This window comes from Pararge aegeria, chromosome 4 (genome assembly GCF_905163445.1).
Source record: "Pararge aegeria chromosome 4, ilParAegt1.1, whole genome shotgun sequence".
NCBI lineage: Eukaryota > Metazoa > Arthropoda > Insecta > Lepidoptera > Nymphalidae > Pararge > Pararge aegeria.
In genome coordinates, this window is record NC_053183.1 from 19,017,778 (window position 1) to 19,037,204 (window position 19,427).

The 19,427-nt window shown below is 35.3% G+C and overlaps 1 protein-coding gene across 1 annotated transcript in view; it reads left to right on the forward strand.

Annotated features, from left to right (window-relative positions):
* Positions 1-390: 390 nt before the first annotated feature.
* LOC120623433 (inactive ubiquitin carboxyl-terminal hydrolase MINDY-4B) overlaps positions 391-19,427 on the forward strand; it is a 42,752-nt gene continuing 23,715 nt past the window's right edge. The window contains exon 1 of the mRNA XM_039889460.1: positions 391-556. Coding sequence (XP_039745394.1) covers positions 391-556 — 166 coding nt within the window. The remainder of the gene's footprint in view (positions 557-19,427) is intronic.

A 19,427-nucleotide genomic window follows, 5' to 3' on the forward strand; every position in this document is an offset into this window, starting at 1 on the left:
ATCGTTAGCTTTTCAGTCTTTTCTTGTTTTCCTTACTTTCAAAATTTATTACTTTATCTCCACTAATTTTCCTAATTATCAAGTTTTAACCAAGTTTTTATAAACTATCATTACTTTTATTTAATTTTTTGAAGTAATTTACTTATATTTCAAAGTTTATTCTGATCACCTGAAAATAGTTTTCTCTATGAATATTCAACGTCTATAAGCGCGTATCCTTAATTTTATTTATAATTATTTTAGTTTCCTTTTGTTTTTGCTCTGATTTCTCTTAAAAATCATTAGTTTGGGCAGCTTTATGCTTTATACCGCCGATTACTACTTTAAACACGTTCGTAAGTAGAGTATTTTGTAAATAATAATTGGCACAAGTAGTAGTAAAAGTTTAAAATGGATCAGTTGACGAGATTTCTCGTGTACAACAAAGTACCTATATCCAAGAATAACATGAACTATGAAGCTATGAGAACAGAGAAAAAGCAACAGAAAGAAAGAGGTGGTGAAATTGATAAGAGGCTTCTGCTATTGTCACCAGATCTTGGAAGAATGTCTGACGGTAAGTCTAGATAATTTACTTTGTTAAAGCATTTCGTTATTTTTCGTTTATTCTTTCGGATTATATTTAACTGATTAAGAATTGGTTTGATCAGCGTAAAAGTCGGAGTGGCAACCTACAGAAAGCTCTGCCAGAAGAGTTTGAGTTTGAGTTTAGGGCTTGCCGATGCAAAGATATCTTCGTTAGCCTCATATTCAGCCAAACTTGCAGAAGGTTAAAGAAAGTTCCAATAGTGAAATGTATATAAGTTTCTCAAGCTTGGTCCAAAATTTGGCAATATAAAAGTTAGTAATACCACAGCCTGGTAGACAGGTGGATTTTCACGTAGGTCATAGATTATAAAATTCGTCACAGACAAACAAAGAAGAAGTTTCCTAGAATTTATATTTATTTACTACTTATGACACGGTGAAGAAACTTATCAACATGTTATGTGTCGCGGAGTTTAATTTTGGTCACAGAATTAACAAAGAAGATTGTTGTGCCGAATTCGAATCCCAGCACGTACTTCTAACGTTTCAAAGTTATGTGCTTTCCATCACCAAAATCACTTTCTTCGACGGCTAAGAAAAACATCGTGAGGAAACCTTCATCTTTTATGTTCTCAAAGGCGTGTAGAGTCTACCAATCCGCACTGGGCCAGCATGGTGGACTATGAAGTTAACCCCTTCACCGAGACCCGTGCACTATAGTGGGCCAGTAATGGGTTGATATGATGATGACGATGATGATAACGATAGAAGGTACAGTAGCAGCAAACTGATTTTTTTTCTTAACAATACCGCGAAAATTGTTAAGTTATCTCGCTCTTAAAAGTCCTATTTTTCCGTCTTCAGAATTAGAGTTATCCGAGTACAAATTTTTGTTTGTTACTCTGTAGTGGTTATATTTTTTATTTTTTTATAAATATATAGACAAGTGCTTGACTGCAATCACACCTGATCGTAAGTGATGATGATGCAGCCTAAAATGAAGCGCTCTTGCCTAGAAGATGCCTATTCACTCTTGATTTGAAGGTACCCATATTATAGGTATCGGGGGAGACGGAAAATGGGAGAGCATTCCGGGCCTTTGCGGTGCGGATTAGAAAGGAAGAAGCAAAACGCTCCGTACGTGTTGATCGTATTTCAACAACGTAGTGGTGCTAATTCTTTTGGTACCTCGCAGTTCGATGGTAGAAAGGAGATGGTTTGACCAAATCGAATGGCTCCTGAGCACACTTACCAAAATGTATCTTGTAGAATACAGCCAGACAAGCAATCTTGCGTCGGTGTTCAAGGCTTTGAAGTCTACTGACTATGTGGTTTACAGTGGTTTATCAAAACATGGGTTAAAAAAAACAAACAAACACACGCGCGTTAATACTATCAGTATAGTAAAAGTATGAATAATACAAAATACGATGGTGCTATCCACTGGAAATAAGCGTGGCTAAAAGTAACTCACGCTGCAATTACATGTTGCTTATCCAACTGATCACGAAGATTAATTTGATGGAAGCATAATATCGCTGGTGTGGCGCAAACGATAAACGATGTTTCTAGGTTAAATCTAGAAGGTTCCGACGCAAAACATAAAACGAGATGTTATACATTTTTAGTGCGCGTGTATGTATGTGTGTGTGAGTATGTGTCTGTCTGTGACATCATACTTTCCGAACGGATGAACCGATTTTGATTTTGTTTTTTTTAGTTTAGGTGAATTAGTCGGGAGTGTCCTTAGCTATCAAGTCCATAGCTAGAAGTAAATTGAATGATACAGAACCTAGGCTTGGCAATCGCAGCAGAAGTCTGCCAATAATTCAGTTAAGGCCCTCCTACCACAATAATCAGTATATGTTTATATTATGTATATGTTTAATGAAAACCAGTCTAAGGTAGACAACATTTTGAAAAAAACTCCCTCAATATGGGTATCAAATGAAAGGGCTTGACTGGTTTAATAATGTACACGATATAGAAAGTTAGGGGTTTTATATGTTATTATTTACTTAAATCTATTAATTTTGATGGAAAAGATAGGTTTTACTTTACTGCTTACTTGTTTAAATTTATCACTCTACACTTCGTATCGATACAATTTGTCTACCCTTGAACTGCGATTGTATCTTTTAACAACTTGTTAAACTATGTTTTAGACTTTATAGTCACCTAACGTTTTATTACTGAGTTGTTCCAACCACCTTTAATACAAACTTATCAAATAAACTTAGTTTTAAGTGCTAAAAGACATTGTGTGTCATTTTTATTACCGAGCCATTGGATTCAGACCGCCATAAACTGTAAGAACAATAACCGCCGGAATCGAACACTCGTAAAGAACTGCAACACGCCATTTTGTTCTTTATCGACAGGTGGAACAATAAAACAGGTGACTTTATTCTTTGACGCTCATGAATTTTGCTTTGGGCAATACTCTTAAGCTGGAATCCCACTAACATATTGGAAAGAAGCAGGCGTTACTTTGCGGAATTCCATGATGTATTATAAAAAAAAACATAATTCGCTATACTGCTTTTCGCGGAGTATAGCAAATTAAGATTAATTTTCATAATAGCTCACTAACATGCTTTGCGAGTAATCTGTTTTATTCTATAATAACTTTACTACTCGTACTTCCAAAATGAAGTAGTAGTAGAATTAGGAGGTACAGAAGTAGGATAACCTGAAACACAACAACACACAACACACAACACACAGTTTAAACTTAAAACAAACGCAAGAAACTCCCGCTTGAAGCAAGAAATTATTTACCTAAATTAAAGAAAAAAGTTGTTGTGAGTAATTTAAAAGAACCTTTGAAAGCTCAGTCAAAGGACGTTGTGTATTAAAACGTAAGGATAATCTGCGCTATATTTTATACGTTAGAGCACTCTCCCAAATAAAAACAAAAATCAAAGAAATGGGAGCCACACACATATGAGGGCTCCAAAAGAAGACTGTAAAAGGTAGAATGTAGGGGAGCTCGACTGGGGAAGATCGTTATCATCTCCGCCTGAAATTGGACACAAGGCAGCATGTTGCAGGACGTGCTCTTTGCATGCCCTGTGAGGTTTTGCTCTGTTTATAGGTTTTCCACTTACCATGAGGTGGGCATCTGCCTGTCTTTATTTATTAAACTCTTTATTTGTATACCACAACATTAACATATATAAAATATAATAAAAACAGAAACATATCGAAAGTAATAGTAATACAAAAGGCGGCCTTATCGCTTAATAGCGATCTCTGCCAGGCAACCTTAGAATAAGTAAAAAAAAATCTTCTCTCTGTCAATTATTAATTTGTCTGTCTTTCAACTATTAGTATAAAAAAGGTAACTAATATAACTTGTTTATTAGGAGCAAAATATTTGCTCCCCTCAAATAGGAACGTTATTTAATTCAAAGATACTAATGTTCAAAGATACTACATTTATTCTTTTATTTACGTGCCAAGATATTATTATGGTAGTAAAGTTATATACCGAAGTGCCAAATTTCTACTTCGTATAGTTTTTGGGATAGACCCATCGAGTTCTAAAACCTTTTAATGATTTTAAGGATAAAAGCAGATTATATTTAAGTAGCTATAGATTATATATCTGTAGCTATCAAAATATACGAGTAAGAAATCAATAAAAAGACCAACACTGCAAAATATTACTGTATCAAAATTCCACAAAGATCTAATGGACAGACATTGACACAACAGAATGACAGACAGTAGAGTGACATCGAAAGAGCTCTGTTTTGTCTATTGGCCGCTCCCCTAGAAAGGTTCCAATATTATTTCAAAAAAAATATTTAAATTTTGATATTCTCTAAATTGCATCAACAAATAAAATGCACCTTAAAATTTAACTCTTGTATGCTTGATTGCTATATTTAGTTAATCGCAATTATTGTTCGACTTCAAAAAGGAGGATTTTATCAATTCGTATGTTTTTTTATGTATGTTCGAACATATAATATAGACAATTATAATATATATAATTTTTATAAATAGTTCCATTGAAAATGTACCTATATAGATCTGATGATGAATTTCGAGGGCGGACTACGGATCTCTTCCAATAAATATATAAATGAAAAAAAAACCTCGAAACTACATAATATTAATAGCATTCAACTAGTCAAGCCCTATCATTGAATACCCATATTTAGGGTGTTACGAGAAAAGTAAAAGAAAGAAACCATTTTGAGGCAGCAGCCAAGATAAACCGTTTTCATCAAACATAGCAAAGAACACTGCCAACTAATTCACCTTTTAAACAAAAGAAGTAAAATCAAAATCAGTTCATCCGTTAGGGAGCTACGATGCCACAGATACACACAGACATGTCAAAATTATAACATCCCTTTGTTATTGCTATTCAAACGATGAAACATAACTCAACAGTGGCCCATAGTTATGTTTCATCGTGTTACATCATGTTACCAAATACAGTAGTTACCCTATATAGAGTTTGAACATTAGGCATTCGCTTATGACTTGTAACGGGTATCGAATAATCGTTGAAGTTAAGTCATAGGCTTTAGTCGGTAATTGGCGTCTTACGCGGTGGTCATATAACACTTCTGTTCTAAAATGAAAACCAAAAGATAATGTAGAGTACGAGCAATAAATCATTAATTTATAAGTAATAGAATAATTGTATTGTTATAGAAATAATTTGTCAATTAATACCAATCTGGAAAATAATTAATATTTAAATATTCACTAAAACTTTATTCAATTAAAAGCTTAGTTTTCTAATATGGATGAGGATCACTTAGATTGGAAACCAAAAGGTGAGTAAAACGTTTGGTATTCGTTTTGTAGTTTGTTCGGTTGTAACTTAACTGTTCTTTATTCAATAATAAGTATATACCCACTAAGGTTTTATTTACTACTATATTTATAGTTAAATTGTTAAAAGTTTTCAAAGATCGTCACCAAATCCTTCATCACCATCACATGATCACCTCAACCAATTGACGTCCACTGCAGGACATAGGTCTTATGTAGGGAGTTCCACAATACACGGTCCTGGGCCGCTTGCCTTCAGCGGCTCCCAGCTACTCGCCTGATGTCACCTGTCCACCTCGTTGGGACCTACCTACGCTGCGTTTACCGGTGCAGGGTCGCCATTCCAGCGCCTAAAGACCCCAACGTCCATCGATTCTCCGAGCAATGTGCTCCGCCCATTGCCACTTCAGCTTCGCGACTCGCTGATATATTTCAGTAACGCTAGTTCTTGTACGGATCTCCTCATTTCCGATTTGATCACGTAGAGATACTTCTAACATAACTCACTCCATCTCCCGCTGAGTGACTTGTTATGAGGCCCAACCTTATAGAATTTAAATAAAGTCACCAAAATACAAGCAAATAAAACACAGTTCAAAAAATTTGAAAATAAAATTATTAAAAAAACAAATTAAAATGTACAATATTAACTTTAAATGTGCTTAAGAGTACAACGCAAGTGACAGCTCTGATGTAACGTTTATATTCTAAAATAAATCTGTTATCTAAAGCAAAAAATACTGTAACTACGAATATCAAATAGGTATACTAACGTATTGGTTGCTCAAGGAGAGATTTTTACCTTCGTTTACTTATTCATTCACCTGAAAGTTAACAACGATGTGTATGAAATAGAGATACTACATCTAGTTACAATAATGAAGATCAGTATGGCACTCGAATGTTGCCTGTGTATGCCAATTATTTTCTACACATTGATTCAGAGTAAATTAACAAACCGCTAGCTTTAGTGTTTACTCAAAAACAAAAACATCGACGTGTGCATCGACAGAGAGCAGAAAATGCGACAGAAGCAAAAAATTGTTGTGGGTATTATTACAATAATATACTTATGAGGGTAGGCCTTAAGGTTATTCAATAAATGATCCAGTCATCTTCCAATAATGGTTTGATTTAGACCTCTTTCTATAACATGGTGTCAGGTGTGGAAATATACATTAGTGATAGTGATAAAATATTGAGTTTATGATAATTAATACACGGAAGGATTGCAAAATATCTTAACCTATGCAATGGCGTATGAAAGTCGAGGAGATGGCGTTTACGCGGCGATTCAACAGCCGGCCCCGTTGCAACAAGATGGCAACTTAGCTACGAATTGGAAAGAATGGAAAAATGCATTTGAATACTTTTTGATTGCCACGGGCAAGGATAAAGCGACTAATAAAGAAAAATATGGTTTGTTTATGCACTGCTTAGGCCAGTACGGGCAGGAAATTCTAGAAGAACTCGATTTCACCGAACATGATAAAGATGATTATAAAAAGATATGTGAAAAGTATAGTGAGTATTGCGATCCTAAGAAAAACGTCAACTACGAGAGACATACGTTTTTTGAAACCTATCAGAATGAAAATAATTTTGAAAAATATTTAGGATTATTGAAAAAAATGAGTAAAAGTTGTGAATTTGGATCTTTGAAAAATAGTCTCGTATTGACGCAGTTGATACGTGGACTAAAAGATGTCCACATGAGGGAGAAGCTATTAGCGAGATCGTCAATAACATTGGAGGAGGCCAGTGCCTGGTGTCGAGCGGCCGAGCGAGCGGGCAAGCAAGCGGCGGCGTGCGCCTCGCGCGCCCCTGCGGGTCCGGCCGCGGCGCTCGAGCACGTGCAGCAGCGTGCCCGGCCTCCGGCTGCCGCCCCGGCGCCTGCGGTCGCTGCTCGTGCCGGCTGGCGGGGCCGGCGGGGCCCGGCGGAGTCTTCATATCGGCGTGTCAGTGATAGTGCTTGCGGAAAGTGTGGGTTACGGCATAGTGAAAGTATGCGTTGCCGGGCGTATTCGGTGAAGTGTTTTCGGTGCGATAGATGGGGTCACTTTGCCAAATTTTGTCGCGTGCGGGTTGCGCGCGAGGTAGTAGAGGACCCAGAGATGCTGGATGAGTGTCAGGATGAGTACGACGAGAATGGTGAGCTTCTCATGCACAATATTTCGATCGAAGCTTCAAATGAAATGTATGGTTCATGGTGTGAGACTATAGAAGTAAACGGCATCTTTGTACGATTTAAATTAGATAGTGGGGCAGAAGCATCCGTCATGTCCTTAGGCTCATATGAAAAAGCCGGTTTTGATAAGTCTAAGCTAATTAAGTGCAATACCGTATTAAGAGAAATTAGTAAAAATAAGCTACCTGTGATTGGATATTTTAATGGGTTATTAAATTATAATAAACAGAAATGCTGTGAAAAAATTTACGTTCTAGATAATAATTGTAATAATTTACTGGGCTTAAGGGCATGTGTAACGTTGAAATTAATTGCAAGAGTGCACCAAGTGTCTCTTGAACTTGAAAAATATGAATCGGTATTTGAAGGTATAGGTTGCCTGCCTACTATTTGTAAAATAGTTGTTGATAAAGCGATATTACCCGTTGTGAGCGCCTCGCGAAAAATACCAATGAAATTGCGGCCTCGTTTAAAAGAAGAATTGGACAACATGGTAAAATTAAATATTATTAAAAAAGAAGATGGGCCTACAGATTGGGTGTCGAACATTGTCATTGTCGAAAAACCGGATAAAAAACTTCGCGTTTGTTTAGATCCTCGCAATTTAAATCAGGCCATTAAACGGAGCCATTTTCAGTTGCCCACGTTAGACGAAATGGCGAGCAATCTTTCAGGAGCGAAATATTTTTCGAAATGTGACGCAAAGAATGGGTTTTGGATGATTAAGTTAGAGGAATCTAGTTCTAAGTTGTGTACTTTTTCAACGCCGTATGGAAGATATAGATTTTTACGGATGCCTTTTGGAATTAACTGTGCTCCTGAGATATTTCACAATGAAATGGTTAAAATATTTAAAATGGAAGGTGTGGAAGTGTTCATAGATGACATTTTGATTTGGGGTCGGACGAAAGAAGAGCATGATAGCCGGCTGATAGAAGTAATGAGAAGAGCAGTCGATAGTGGTGTCAAATTCAATAAAAATAAATGTGTCTTTGGGGTTAGTCAGGTAACTTTTTTGGGCCATATATTTAACTCGACGGGTATATCGCCTGATAAAAACAGAATAAGTGCCATCGAAAATATGCAGAAACCGACGGATAAAAAAGGATTAGAGCGATTTCTAGGAGTTACAAATTATTTGTCTAGATTCATACCCCGGTACTCGGAACTTTCGGCACCGTTGCGTGAATTATTGGGTAAAAATATTAATTTTGATTGGTCAGACTATTATGATAAGGCTTTTAACTTATTAAAATCTAAAATTAGCACGGCTCCAGTATTGAAATATTACAACCCCGAAGAGGCGGTGACAGTGTCCGTGGACGCGAGCGCGCGCGGGCTTGGCGCGTGCCTGCTGCAGGGCGGCCGGCCCGTGGCGTACGCGGCGCGCACGCTCACCGCCACGGAGCAGCGCTGGGCGCAGATCGAGAAGGAATTGCTCGCGGTCGTCTTTGGGTGTACGCGGTTTCATCAATATATTTACGGGCATAACAAAGTTACAGTGGAAAGTGATCATAAACCGCTTGAGTCAATTTTTAAAAAATCTTTAAATGAGGCACCAGCTCGACTTCAACGAATGTTGTTAAAATTGCAACATTATTGCATTAAGTTACAGTATAAACCGGGAAAAATGTTATTTATAGCGGACACTTTATCCCGAGCTGCGACAGAGCAGGGGTCCGATGAAGACATTTGTAAAGATGTGATGGTGCACGTGAACACCCTTTATGAGAATGTGGAAGCTAACCCCGAAATGATACATAAAATACGAGAAGAAACAGGAAAAGATGAAACATTGAGAGCGGTCGGTGAATATTACAAAAATGGTTGGCCGGATAATAAAAGAGAAACAGATATGGCTGTGAGGCAATATTGGGCCGTTCGAAGTGAGCTTCACGTGGTAAAAGGAATTTTGTTCAGAAACAATTGAGTCGTCGGTTAAATACTCGTTTGCCCTCTAGAAATACTCAGTTAAAACCTAAAACTGTTAATCCGCAGTTAATGTTAGACAATCGTGCTGAACGAATAAAACAATATAAGTCATACTATGACCGAGGAACTAAAAGTTTAATACCATTATCTCAAAACGATCCCGTTCGAATGAAACAAAATAAAATATGGGTCAAGTCTCGTATTTTGCGTCCAGCACAAGAAAAACGATCGTATTGGGTACAAACTGAAAACGGTGGCGTTTATAGACGTAATAGGCAACATTTGATGAAAATACCAAGTCGAGGAAACGATGCCGATCGAATTAGCAATTCCCCTGGCTTGGATTGGGATAGTTTTAACTTCGCGCCAACGGGTAATACCACTCCGACCACGGAGCCGAACGTGGCGCGTTCACCGCGACCACCGCCTGCCCATCGGGTAACAAGCAGTGGTCGAGTTGTACGATCGCCCATTCGTTTTGCCAGCGAATATAACTATTAGGTATCTATCCTTGAACACGTTTTAATGCTTTATACTATAAATCCAATGTAATAATCTTAGTCTAAGTGTAATAATCTAAAATATTATTTTAAAATAAATTAGTCTAGCTTTGTCTTAAAATTAAGCTAAGTTTAGATATGTTAATACAATAATAATAATAATAATAATTGGTACATATAGATTTTCATAACCTACTATGAGTGCATGACAAAATATATAATTTTATAGAAAAAGGAAGAAGATGTAATAACGATAATAATGTTACTTACCTATTTAAATATTTTGATCTTAAGGTGATATGTAATTAAATATATTAGACTTATTATAAGGGGGGAGATGTTGTGGGTATTATTACAATAATATACTTATGAGGGTAGGCCTTAAGGTTATTCAATAAATGATCCAGTCATCTTCCAATAATGGTTTGATTTAGACCTCTTTCTATAACAAATAAATCTAATGTTTGTAGTTTATACAGTACACGCAATAAAGAACTACGAGTATTCAGAAATATAATTTATTAACTGCAACAGCCAGTGAGTTATTGTTACATCAAGAGTCCGCTCTGACCCACAATGACGTTCAACATAACTGCTAGTGTCCACGGATCTGACTGATAGAATTGACTTCCGATTGGTGTGCAATATAAGAAATTACATTTCATGAAATAACTTATGGTAATAATATTAATTCAAAAAAAGAAAAAAAAACATTTAATTTTCAAATTTTAAACGGATGTGAATTTAAAATAACTATATACCTATTATGTTTACGAAAATAGATCAAGAGCCTTGGTCGGACTACTTTAGATGCTTAGTGCTACTAAATGAGTTTAAAATCAAAGTAAGCTAAGCTGTGTAGTTAATCGGAGCAGAAAAACAGAAAATATATCATTTCAATATTCTGGATGAATACAATAGGATTTTAATTAGAAAATGTCAAAGTTACATCTAACAAAAATTTGGAGAGCTTTTATTATTTTTTTTAAATTTAATGTCACGATAAGATGTGTGATGTGTGTTGTGACTTGAAACAACACTTTTACATATCGTTAGCAAGTTGACATAGTTTGCCATCGCATGCTTTCAGCTTAAACGTACTCAAAGGATAACAATAAGCGTACCCTTCCACCTTTTACCTCTGATTGCAATTTCACGTTACCTTAGAGCAAGTTCTAGACTTTTCATACGAATATTCCAATGTCAGGTTTTAGTGAAAATGTACTAATATAACCTGGCTGGTACTATACTAACTTTTAAAGTTTTATTAGTTTCTTAAAATATGATATGTTTATATTTTGTATCATTATATTTTGGGAAATTGTTTTGACACGTCGTTTTTGGCGTGAATCCTTCTAGCAGGCGTATAGCATCTCACTGGTGCCGACAAAGTTTCATTACGTTTGAAATAGAAAAGCTTTTATTAAAAAAATGTACAACGCTCATAGGTATCAAAATAAAAAAATTGACATAAATAAAAATACGCATTCATTTATAACTATTACTTTTGCTGGCTCACCGTCCAAACAGACTAGAGCGCTGGCCCGAGAGAAAAATCAAATGGGACTTTCGGTAAATAAATCGTGTACCGAAAACATAACGGTATTTTTTAAAATCAAATGGCGCCATTTTGAAATATTGCCGCGGCTAGCATTGGTTTAGCGCACGAAGAGCAGGCACGATCCGTTCTATAAATAAAAGATTAATTTCCTTTAAGCATTCGGAAGTATGAAAGACAATTGTACAATGATTAAAGCAAAGTTTCTTAATACAGTTATCTAATATCTATCTTATCATTTTCTATATGACAGCCGATTGGCGCAGTGTGTAGCGACCCTGCTTTCTAAGACCAAGGCCGTGGGATCGATTCCCACAAATGGAAAACGTTTCTGTGATGAACGTGAATATTTTTTAGTGTCTGGGTATTTTATTTGTACACATATTATAAGCATTTACTTACTTTGGGGCTAGATGGATATGTGTGTATCGTCGTAGAATGTTTATTTAATTTTATTGAAATGGACAAGCGAATCAAATTCGCAATTTTACCTTCACTTAGCTTAGCGCGCTAAGTTAATTATAAAAAAAAACCTAGCTGTCATCCAACAGTTTTTGTATTTTGTTTTTTTTTTTTTAAACTGTGGGCACAGTTGGGTAACCTATATCCATCTCCAACTTGGAAACTAAGTGCCAAATTTCAATATATTTGGTGCTTTGGTTGGTCTGAGCATTGGAATCAAAGAAGAAAATGAAAAAAAAGATAAACTTCACATTTATAATATTAGTTTGTATGCTAATTTGTGTTAATTTGTTTGTCCTTCTTTCAAGCACTTACTGTCTAATCTATAACTTTAGTTGGAAAGTAATAGTTTGATATATAATATATTAAATGATGGAATAGCTCTGCATTACTTATTATGAAAATTAAGCTTAATTTGCTATACTCCGCGAACAATTATAACAAATGAAGCTTAATTTACATAATATATTATGGATTTCCGCAAAGTACGTCCAAGGCCGTGGGTTCGATTACCACACTGGAAAAATTCTTGTGTGATAAACATGAATGTTTTTTTAGATTCACACAGAAATGATATATTCATAAAATAATTTATCAGCTATCTTAGTACCCATATCACAAGTTACGCTCACTTTGGGGCAAGATGGCGATGTGGGTATTGTCGTAGTATAGTTATTTATTTATTAATTATTATAAAATAATTCGCACGGGCCGAATAGACAAGTCTAGCCTCGTTGGTCTACTGGTTAGCAGTGGTGTGTACAGAAATTAGGACCAGGGTAAACATAAAGCAGTAAAATAGCATAGAATGTCAAAATCCTCCTCTGTTGCCAGTTATATGAAAATGTCAGAGTAGGCAGCGCTTTTGTGAATCTATTAAGTGCACGCCACTGCTGATTAGCCTATTCAGCAACAGGGTGCGACATTTTGCGTTAATGCTCTTACACCGTATCTCGTAAGAATGCCTCTGCTAAGCGTTAAGACTAGCCATTCGCCCTCAGCTCAAGTTGTATGGGCCCTCGCAATATGTTCCTAAAAATTTTATAAGTTTAAAAAGCATATAAAAATTTTCGGAACCGACAGGATTTTAACCTGCTACTCTCAGGAAATCGCGGCCTGAGCGCTTTCACCAATTAAGCTACGGCTCTCCTACCGTCGATGCCGAAATTAGTATATACCTTTCACATCAGTCTTATAGCGACTGTAGCGTCATCTAGTAGGAAACGTTGCAGTTTCGATCGACTTTTTCAAAGGTCCATATTACATGAGACACGTTTGAAACAAGAGATGACACATTGCTTTTTTTATTTTTTTTGTGTTTATAAACTTGAATACTATGTTTTAGTTTTGGCAAATCTATCTCTAGTCTGTGTAACAAAGCAGTCTAGTGGTAGTATAAAATGGTTTTCAGGCGAAGCATTAGGCGGAAGCCAGTCTTGATTTAATGTAACATGCTCAAACAACGAACACATATCAAACACAACCTTGGAATTGATTGCTCAATGTTAAAAGCTTTTCTACGTGTTACATCGACGAATTGCAACCACCGTAAATGCATCCATTTGATATCAACTACCGACTCTGGTGTGACGTGTTTTTAACACCGACCTTTATGCGGTCGTAAATGCCTTATCCCCTTACACTTTCGATTTATTTTCGCGTGATTCATCAGCGGAATTGTATTTGTTTTTGCTCTAATCGCAATTTGTGAGCGTCGTGCAAGTGATACGTACTCGATTCTCGAACGAACTCTAAGATAATTAGATTTACTGCAGTGTAGATTAAGAATATTATGTGTTTTAACGTTAAGTTGCGTATTCACAAATAATTTGGTTTTATTTACATGTCGCGTGGTTTTGATAGGTATATGTCGGAGTTCTGAAATGTACTGAATAAAGTATGTGTTTTAAAAGCTCTTAATCTCACGCGTGCAATATAAATAGCTTAGAGTGTTATATAAATAGTGGTAGAGTCACTACGAAAAGACTCACTTGACTTTTCAAAAGTGCTTATAAACTGGGCCTACTTGAAATAAATGAATATTGAATCTTTGAATCTTGCTTGAGGTATCTTTGCAAGATGCATAATACGGACATGCGTAGAAGGACAAAAATATATCTCAATGTTTAAAAAAATTACTGTAAATTTCTACACCTTTTATAACTTTAATTATCATAATAATTAAGGAATATATAAAGTGCTATAAAAATATTTATAAAGAATGGCTAGAAAAGGCAGGAAACAAAATGTTTGTTTGTTTACTTGTCCACCAGCCAAAGCACGGCAACAGGAAATAGGTGTTGACCCCCACTTTACACTTTTATTCTTTAGATATTTCCACACGTGCAAGTATGCTTGGAGACTGTTCGAAATCTTATACCTTATATTTGCGAGCAGTTTTCCAAAAAACAACCGTCATGGCTTTGTACCAAAAAAAGCATTGGTGATAGACCCTTCACTTTTATTTTTTATTTTTCAAATAATACAATCACATTAAAATGGTTAGTATAAAAGCAATGAAATAACCGCAGAGGTTTGTCCTCGGTGCGTATCAGGCAATGCTTATCTTAGGTGTTAATTAGAAGAATAAAAAACCAGCTGTGTGAAAAACATACTGCTACTACTACTTGGTTCACTATCCAAAATTAAAAGTCGAAGAGTGGAACTTGGGTTGTAGAAATCCCTATGAAAACCGTGTCTCTGATCACCCATCGCTTGTTACAAACGTAACGACGAGGTTTATTCGCGTGCGTCTCGTGAATTAACTCATGACTCAGGAACTTGAAACTAATCGCGCAAACACCAACCAAGACCTGCAACGATAAAACCGATTTATTTGTGAATATTTATGAACGATAGATAGATATACATATAGAAGAAGAAAGAAGAAAACCACTCACGGTAGTTTCATTCAGCCCTTATTTTTGTAGTTTTTTTTACGAAATGATTCGAGGTGTCAATGATCGCGCAGTTGAAGGTACGTTCTTTTTTATTACATTATAACACCGACCTAATATCAAAATGACTTTCATTTTAACGTAAGTTATTCTCTTTTTCTCTTTTGTCGATAGTGATAGCGAAAGTCGTTTCAGTCAATGGTCTTCTCGCGAAAAGTTCCGACCAACATCTTAAGAAGTTTTCGCTTGGTTGTTGGATCAAGGGTCAGATACAAAAGGCTTTCTCACACTGAAGCCCTGACCGCCGGTTGCTTGGGCATTTAGAAGCCCCGCTAGCGGAGAAGTGGAAGTTTTTTTATGAATTTTTAATGGTGTTGGTTTTATTTATATAATTTAGCATTGTTAAGGATTTAAAAATAAAATGAAAAACTTGTCTATCGCGTAACAAACTTGAAGAGTATAAACTTGAGTGTTGGTTGGTAACTTCTTATTACTAGCTTAAATTAGTAAGTAAAAGTATCTAAGCTTATATACAAAAAGAATCTCAAATACTTATTATGTTATTCATAATAACATGGATACAAGTTTTATTAGTTTTTATTAAATTGATACAAGAAAAATGGATTTCTAAGCGATTTCTTTGATTAGGAACAGGTATTCTTACTACGAATATAAATAATAATTTTTGTGCAGTAGAAGTATTGGTTTTTGATGTGAGACATCTATAGGTGAGGGTAAATCTGATTTTTGGCGTGGCGATACATGTTGTAGCGACGCATTGCCACGCTATATATACTCCATATTATATAGATAGATACATAGATAGAAAGTCATTATTGCAAATAAAGAAAAAAAAACAATATGAAAAAAACAAAAGGTAAATAAATATATATGCGCAAAGGCGGCCTTATCGCTTGAAGCGATCTCCTCCTGACAGTCTTTGGTTGATGAAGCATGTTTAGTACGGAAACGGGATAGTGCAACATTTAATTTAAAAATAAATAATTGATATACATGACATACACTACATACTAATACTACACAATATATAGATAAATCATATATATGAGTATATATGTATATATATATATATATATACATACATACATAAATTATTACATATTTTACTACATGATGGATTGGAAATGGTTTTTTACGCGCGATTTAAAGATGTTTAGAGATTTAGACTGACTTATTTCCCTCGGTAACTCATTCCAAAGGTTAACCACCTTTCCCCCTTAAAGAATTGCCATACGCCAATGTACGACTGACAGGAACCTGTAACTTGTTTGCTACCAAGTAAGGTGAATCGCCCTTTTAAATAAGGCGGAGTTTGAGGATAATATAAGATTGAATAAAGGAGAGAAAGAGCGTGTAAGTTTCTACGTGAACGAGTTGGTGGGTTCGATTCCCACAACTGGAACATGTTTTTAAGATGAACATTAATGTTTTTCAGTGTCTGGGTGTTTATCCGTATATTATAAGTATTTATGCATGTCATTCATAAAAAGTACTTAGTACCCATAAAACAAGCTACGCTTACTTTGGGGCTAGTTGGCGCTGTGTGTATTGTCGTAGTATATTTATTTATTTATTTAGACAATGGTTTACTACGTTACACATGTGGGGATAGGCTGTTTTTACTAAAAATACTATTTTTAACAATAAAATATGTCTGACAGCGATAATTCCGGAAGTAGAAGTATGCAGCCTCTTACAAATAAAGCAAAATCGCACTATGATTCATATGATTTATCTTTTCATTATTCCACATCCTTTATGCATAATACTTACCTATACAAAGTTAAATATCATATAATTTTCTTGTTTCATTTATTTAATGATATTTTTCTTCAACTTGCGGAACTCTTTATGCTAGTTGTTAACTAGCATCAAGAATTAACGTATTAAAGTGCTATATGAGCTGTATAACAGAGGTCACTACAAGCTACTCTTTCAAGTATACTACAGCTAATAGTTTGAACAATTATTTGCTAACGCTTCGTGCAACTCATAGCATGTTCCAAGACTACACAAAACGTATAAACACTATACCCCGTATTAATATTATTTCGTGAGTGTATTGCAATTACTTTGAGTCTGAACTATATATCAAGGTATTTTATAATAGTAGGGAACAAGCCTAGAAAATTGGCAGTGTTCAATTATGCTAAACGGCTATACTAAGGCTGTAATAAATACTTTACCCCACAATTTTCAGTCTTGGAATTAATGCCAATAGCGTCAAGACTGGTAACATGATATATGGTAGCAGAGAAAATACATATCAATGCATACTATTATTATAAATGCAAAAGAATTGATGATATTGTTATTTATACGGCAGAATGGCTGAACGGATCTGGATGAAATTTAACACAGCGATAGACAGAACAACACATGTGTCACTTTCATATATCATAAAGTTTAAGGTTCCCGTGGGATAGTTTTGTTTTTGTCTACAGAGATCGACAAAGTTTTTTGTATAATGGTAGTTAATTCTGAGAATATAAAAGGCACGCACATCAAAATTTTAACTCGAATAAAGTCGCTAGCAAAATCTAGTTTTTTTTATATGCGACTATTTGTCTGTTGGTCACATATGTTCAGTCCAACCACTACAGCGAAGTTTCTAGAATATAGCTAATAAATGTATTATTTTTGATGTGAAACATCTATACTCGAGGAACACCTATAAACCTGATTTTTGGCGTGGCGATACATGCCGAGGCGACGCATCGCCACGTTATTAATTAAAAATAATTAATTAATTAATTTAAAATATAGAATGAATCCTGGAGCCATCTCCAGGATTCATTCTATATGCGTCGTATGTAGTAGCGTCCCCGTAGGATTTAATAAAAATGGTTTTGTTACGGCTTCAAAAAACATTGAGTAAGTAAATCAGCAATATTTCAATCCCCCTGCTCTGGAGAGCACGTACCTGGTTATTATAACTAATCTATTCGTACAAAAATTGCCATGCATTTCTGCGCAGAAAATCGAATATGGCTGGATTGATTTGAAAGACTTTTACTTCCTATACAGGTATGGTGTGACATAGACGTGAAATAAAAAAAAAATATATGTGAATAACATGTTTTTCTTTTTTGGTATTCTCGTCCAATGTAATTAAAATAATAAAAGGCGTTATTTAAGAGTATGCAACTACAAGTGACAAAGGAGTATCATATTTTTTATTTATTTATTTGTTTTTCAACTTATTTATTTATTTAACAACTATGTAAAAGGCATACTCTCTAAATCCATCTGTTCTTTGAGGGGGGGTGGGGGGTCGACTTTACTTTCCGGGGGGCTAAGTTAAAATCCCAACACGAACCTCTAACATTTCTAAGTTATGTGCATTTCAAGTAATTGAAATACCACTTGCTTCAACGGTGAAGAAAACATCGTGAGGAAACCCGCATGCCTGAGAGTTCTACATAATGTCTCAAATGTGGAGACCACCACTGGGCCAGCGTAAATGACTTTAACATACATGCTATAACATAGTCATAAAACCCTGTCATGGCGTAGCATTAAAGCATTATAGCCTCTGTTTCACTCATGACATGTTAAACGACTAAGCCGGGCTGGAATAAACACTTTACACCACAATTTTCTATCGTGACATGAATGCAATTACCAATAGCCTCACATTTCACATTCGCACACATGCCTACTTCTTTGGTTTATTCACTTTGAATCAATTCTGTATCGTTTTGTTTCAATACAGCCTTCGGAAATGCATTGGTATCAGTGGAGTTCGTACGCTTGGTGTATTCAGATATCACTGCATACGCTTCTTTAAGTGACTCTATCCAATTAACGCATTAAGTTTTTCTTTTAATTAGAAAGTATTTGAAAAATTATTTGATCCTTGATTAACGTCTTAAAATAATTTTAAAACCTTAAGAGTTTGTATTCTTAGTTCTCTATTTTTCAATTATCAAATATACTCTCGTTTAAAAATTTACTTAAATATATAAATTTATTTCTCAATAGTAAATCTTTCTGTGCTACATTTAATATTAAATGCTTATGTTTTCAAACGTAAAAAAACAAGGAATGATTAGAAAACACGTGTTAGGAACATCACAAGAGGAAGTTTACGGTGCGGTACACTCCGTGGATATTTTGTTTTTAAAACTAGTTTAAATTGTGTGTCATATAATTGGACATATCCTTACAGCCGTAGCTAAATCAGAATTGTATTAACATACACGTTTCTTTTAACATTACTCTTGTTTCAGAATTGGAATCCTTATTTCAATGTATAGTATAATTTATGCAATTAAAAAACAGTACTACTTTAAGTGATGAGAGTAAGGTCCAGAGCTTTCTGAATTGGAGGTTAAATCAAAGACTGAACTTCTAGTTTGTAGACTAAGTTACGTTAGTAGGCTTGCAAACTTTGTAAGGAGGAAGTTTCCTTGAATACGGGTCTATAAGCGATAGTATCAAAGGAGTCGAATTAAACGGCGCGAACTCTCTATAAGTGATCAAAGGGCGCGAAGATACCTTCTGGTATTTTTAGTTGTTCCATATTAAAAAACATTATTCTA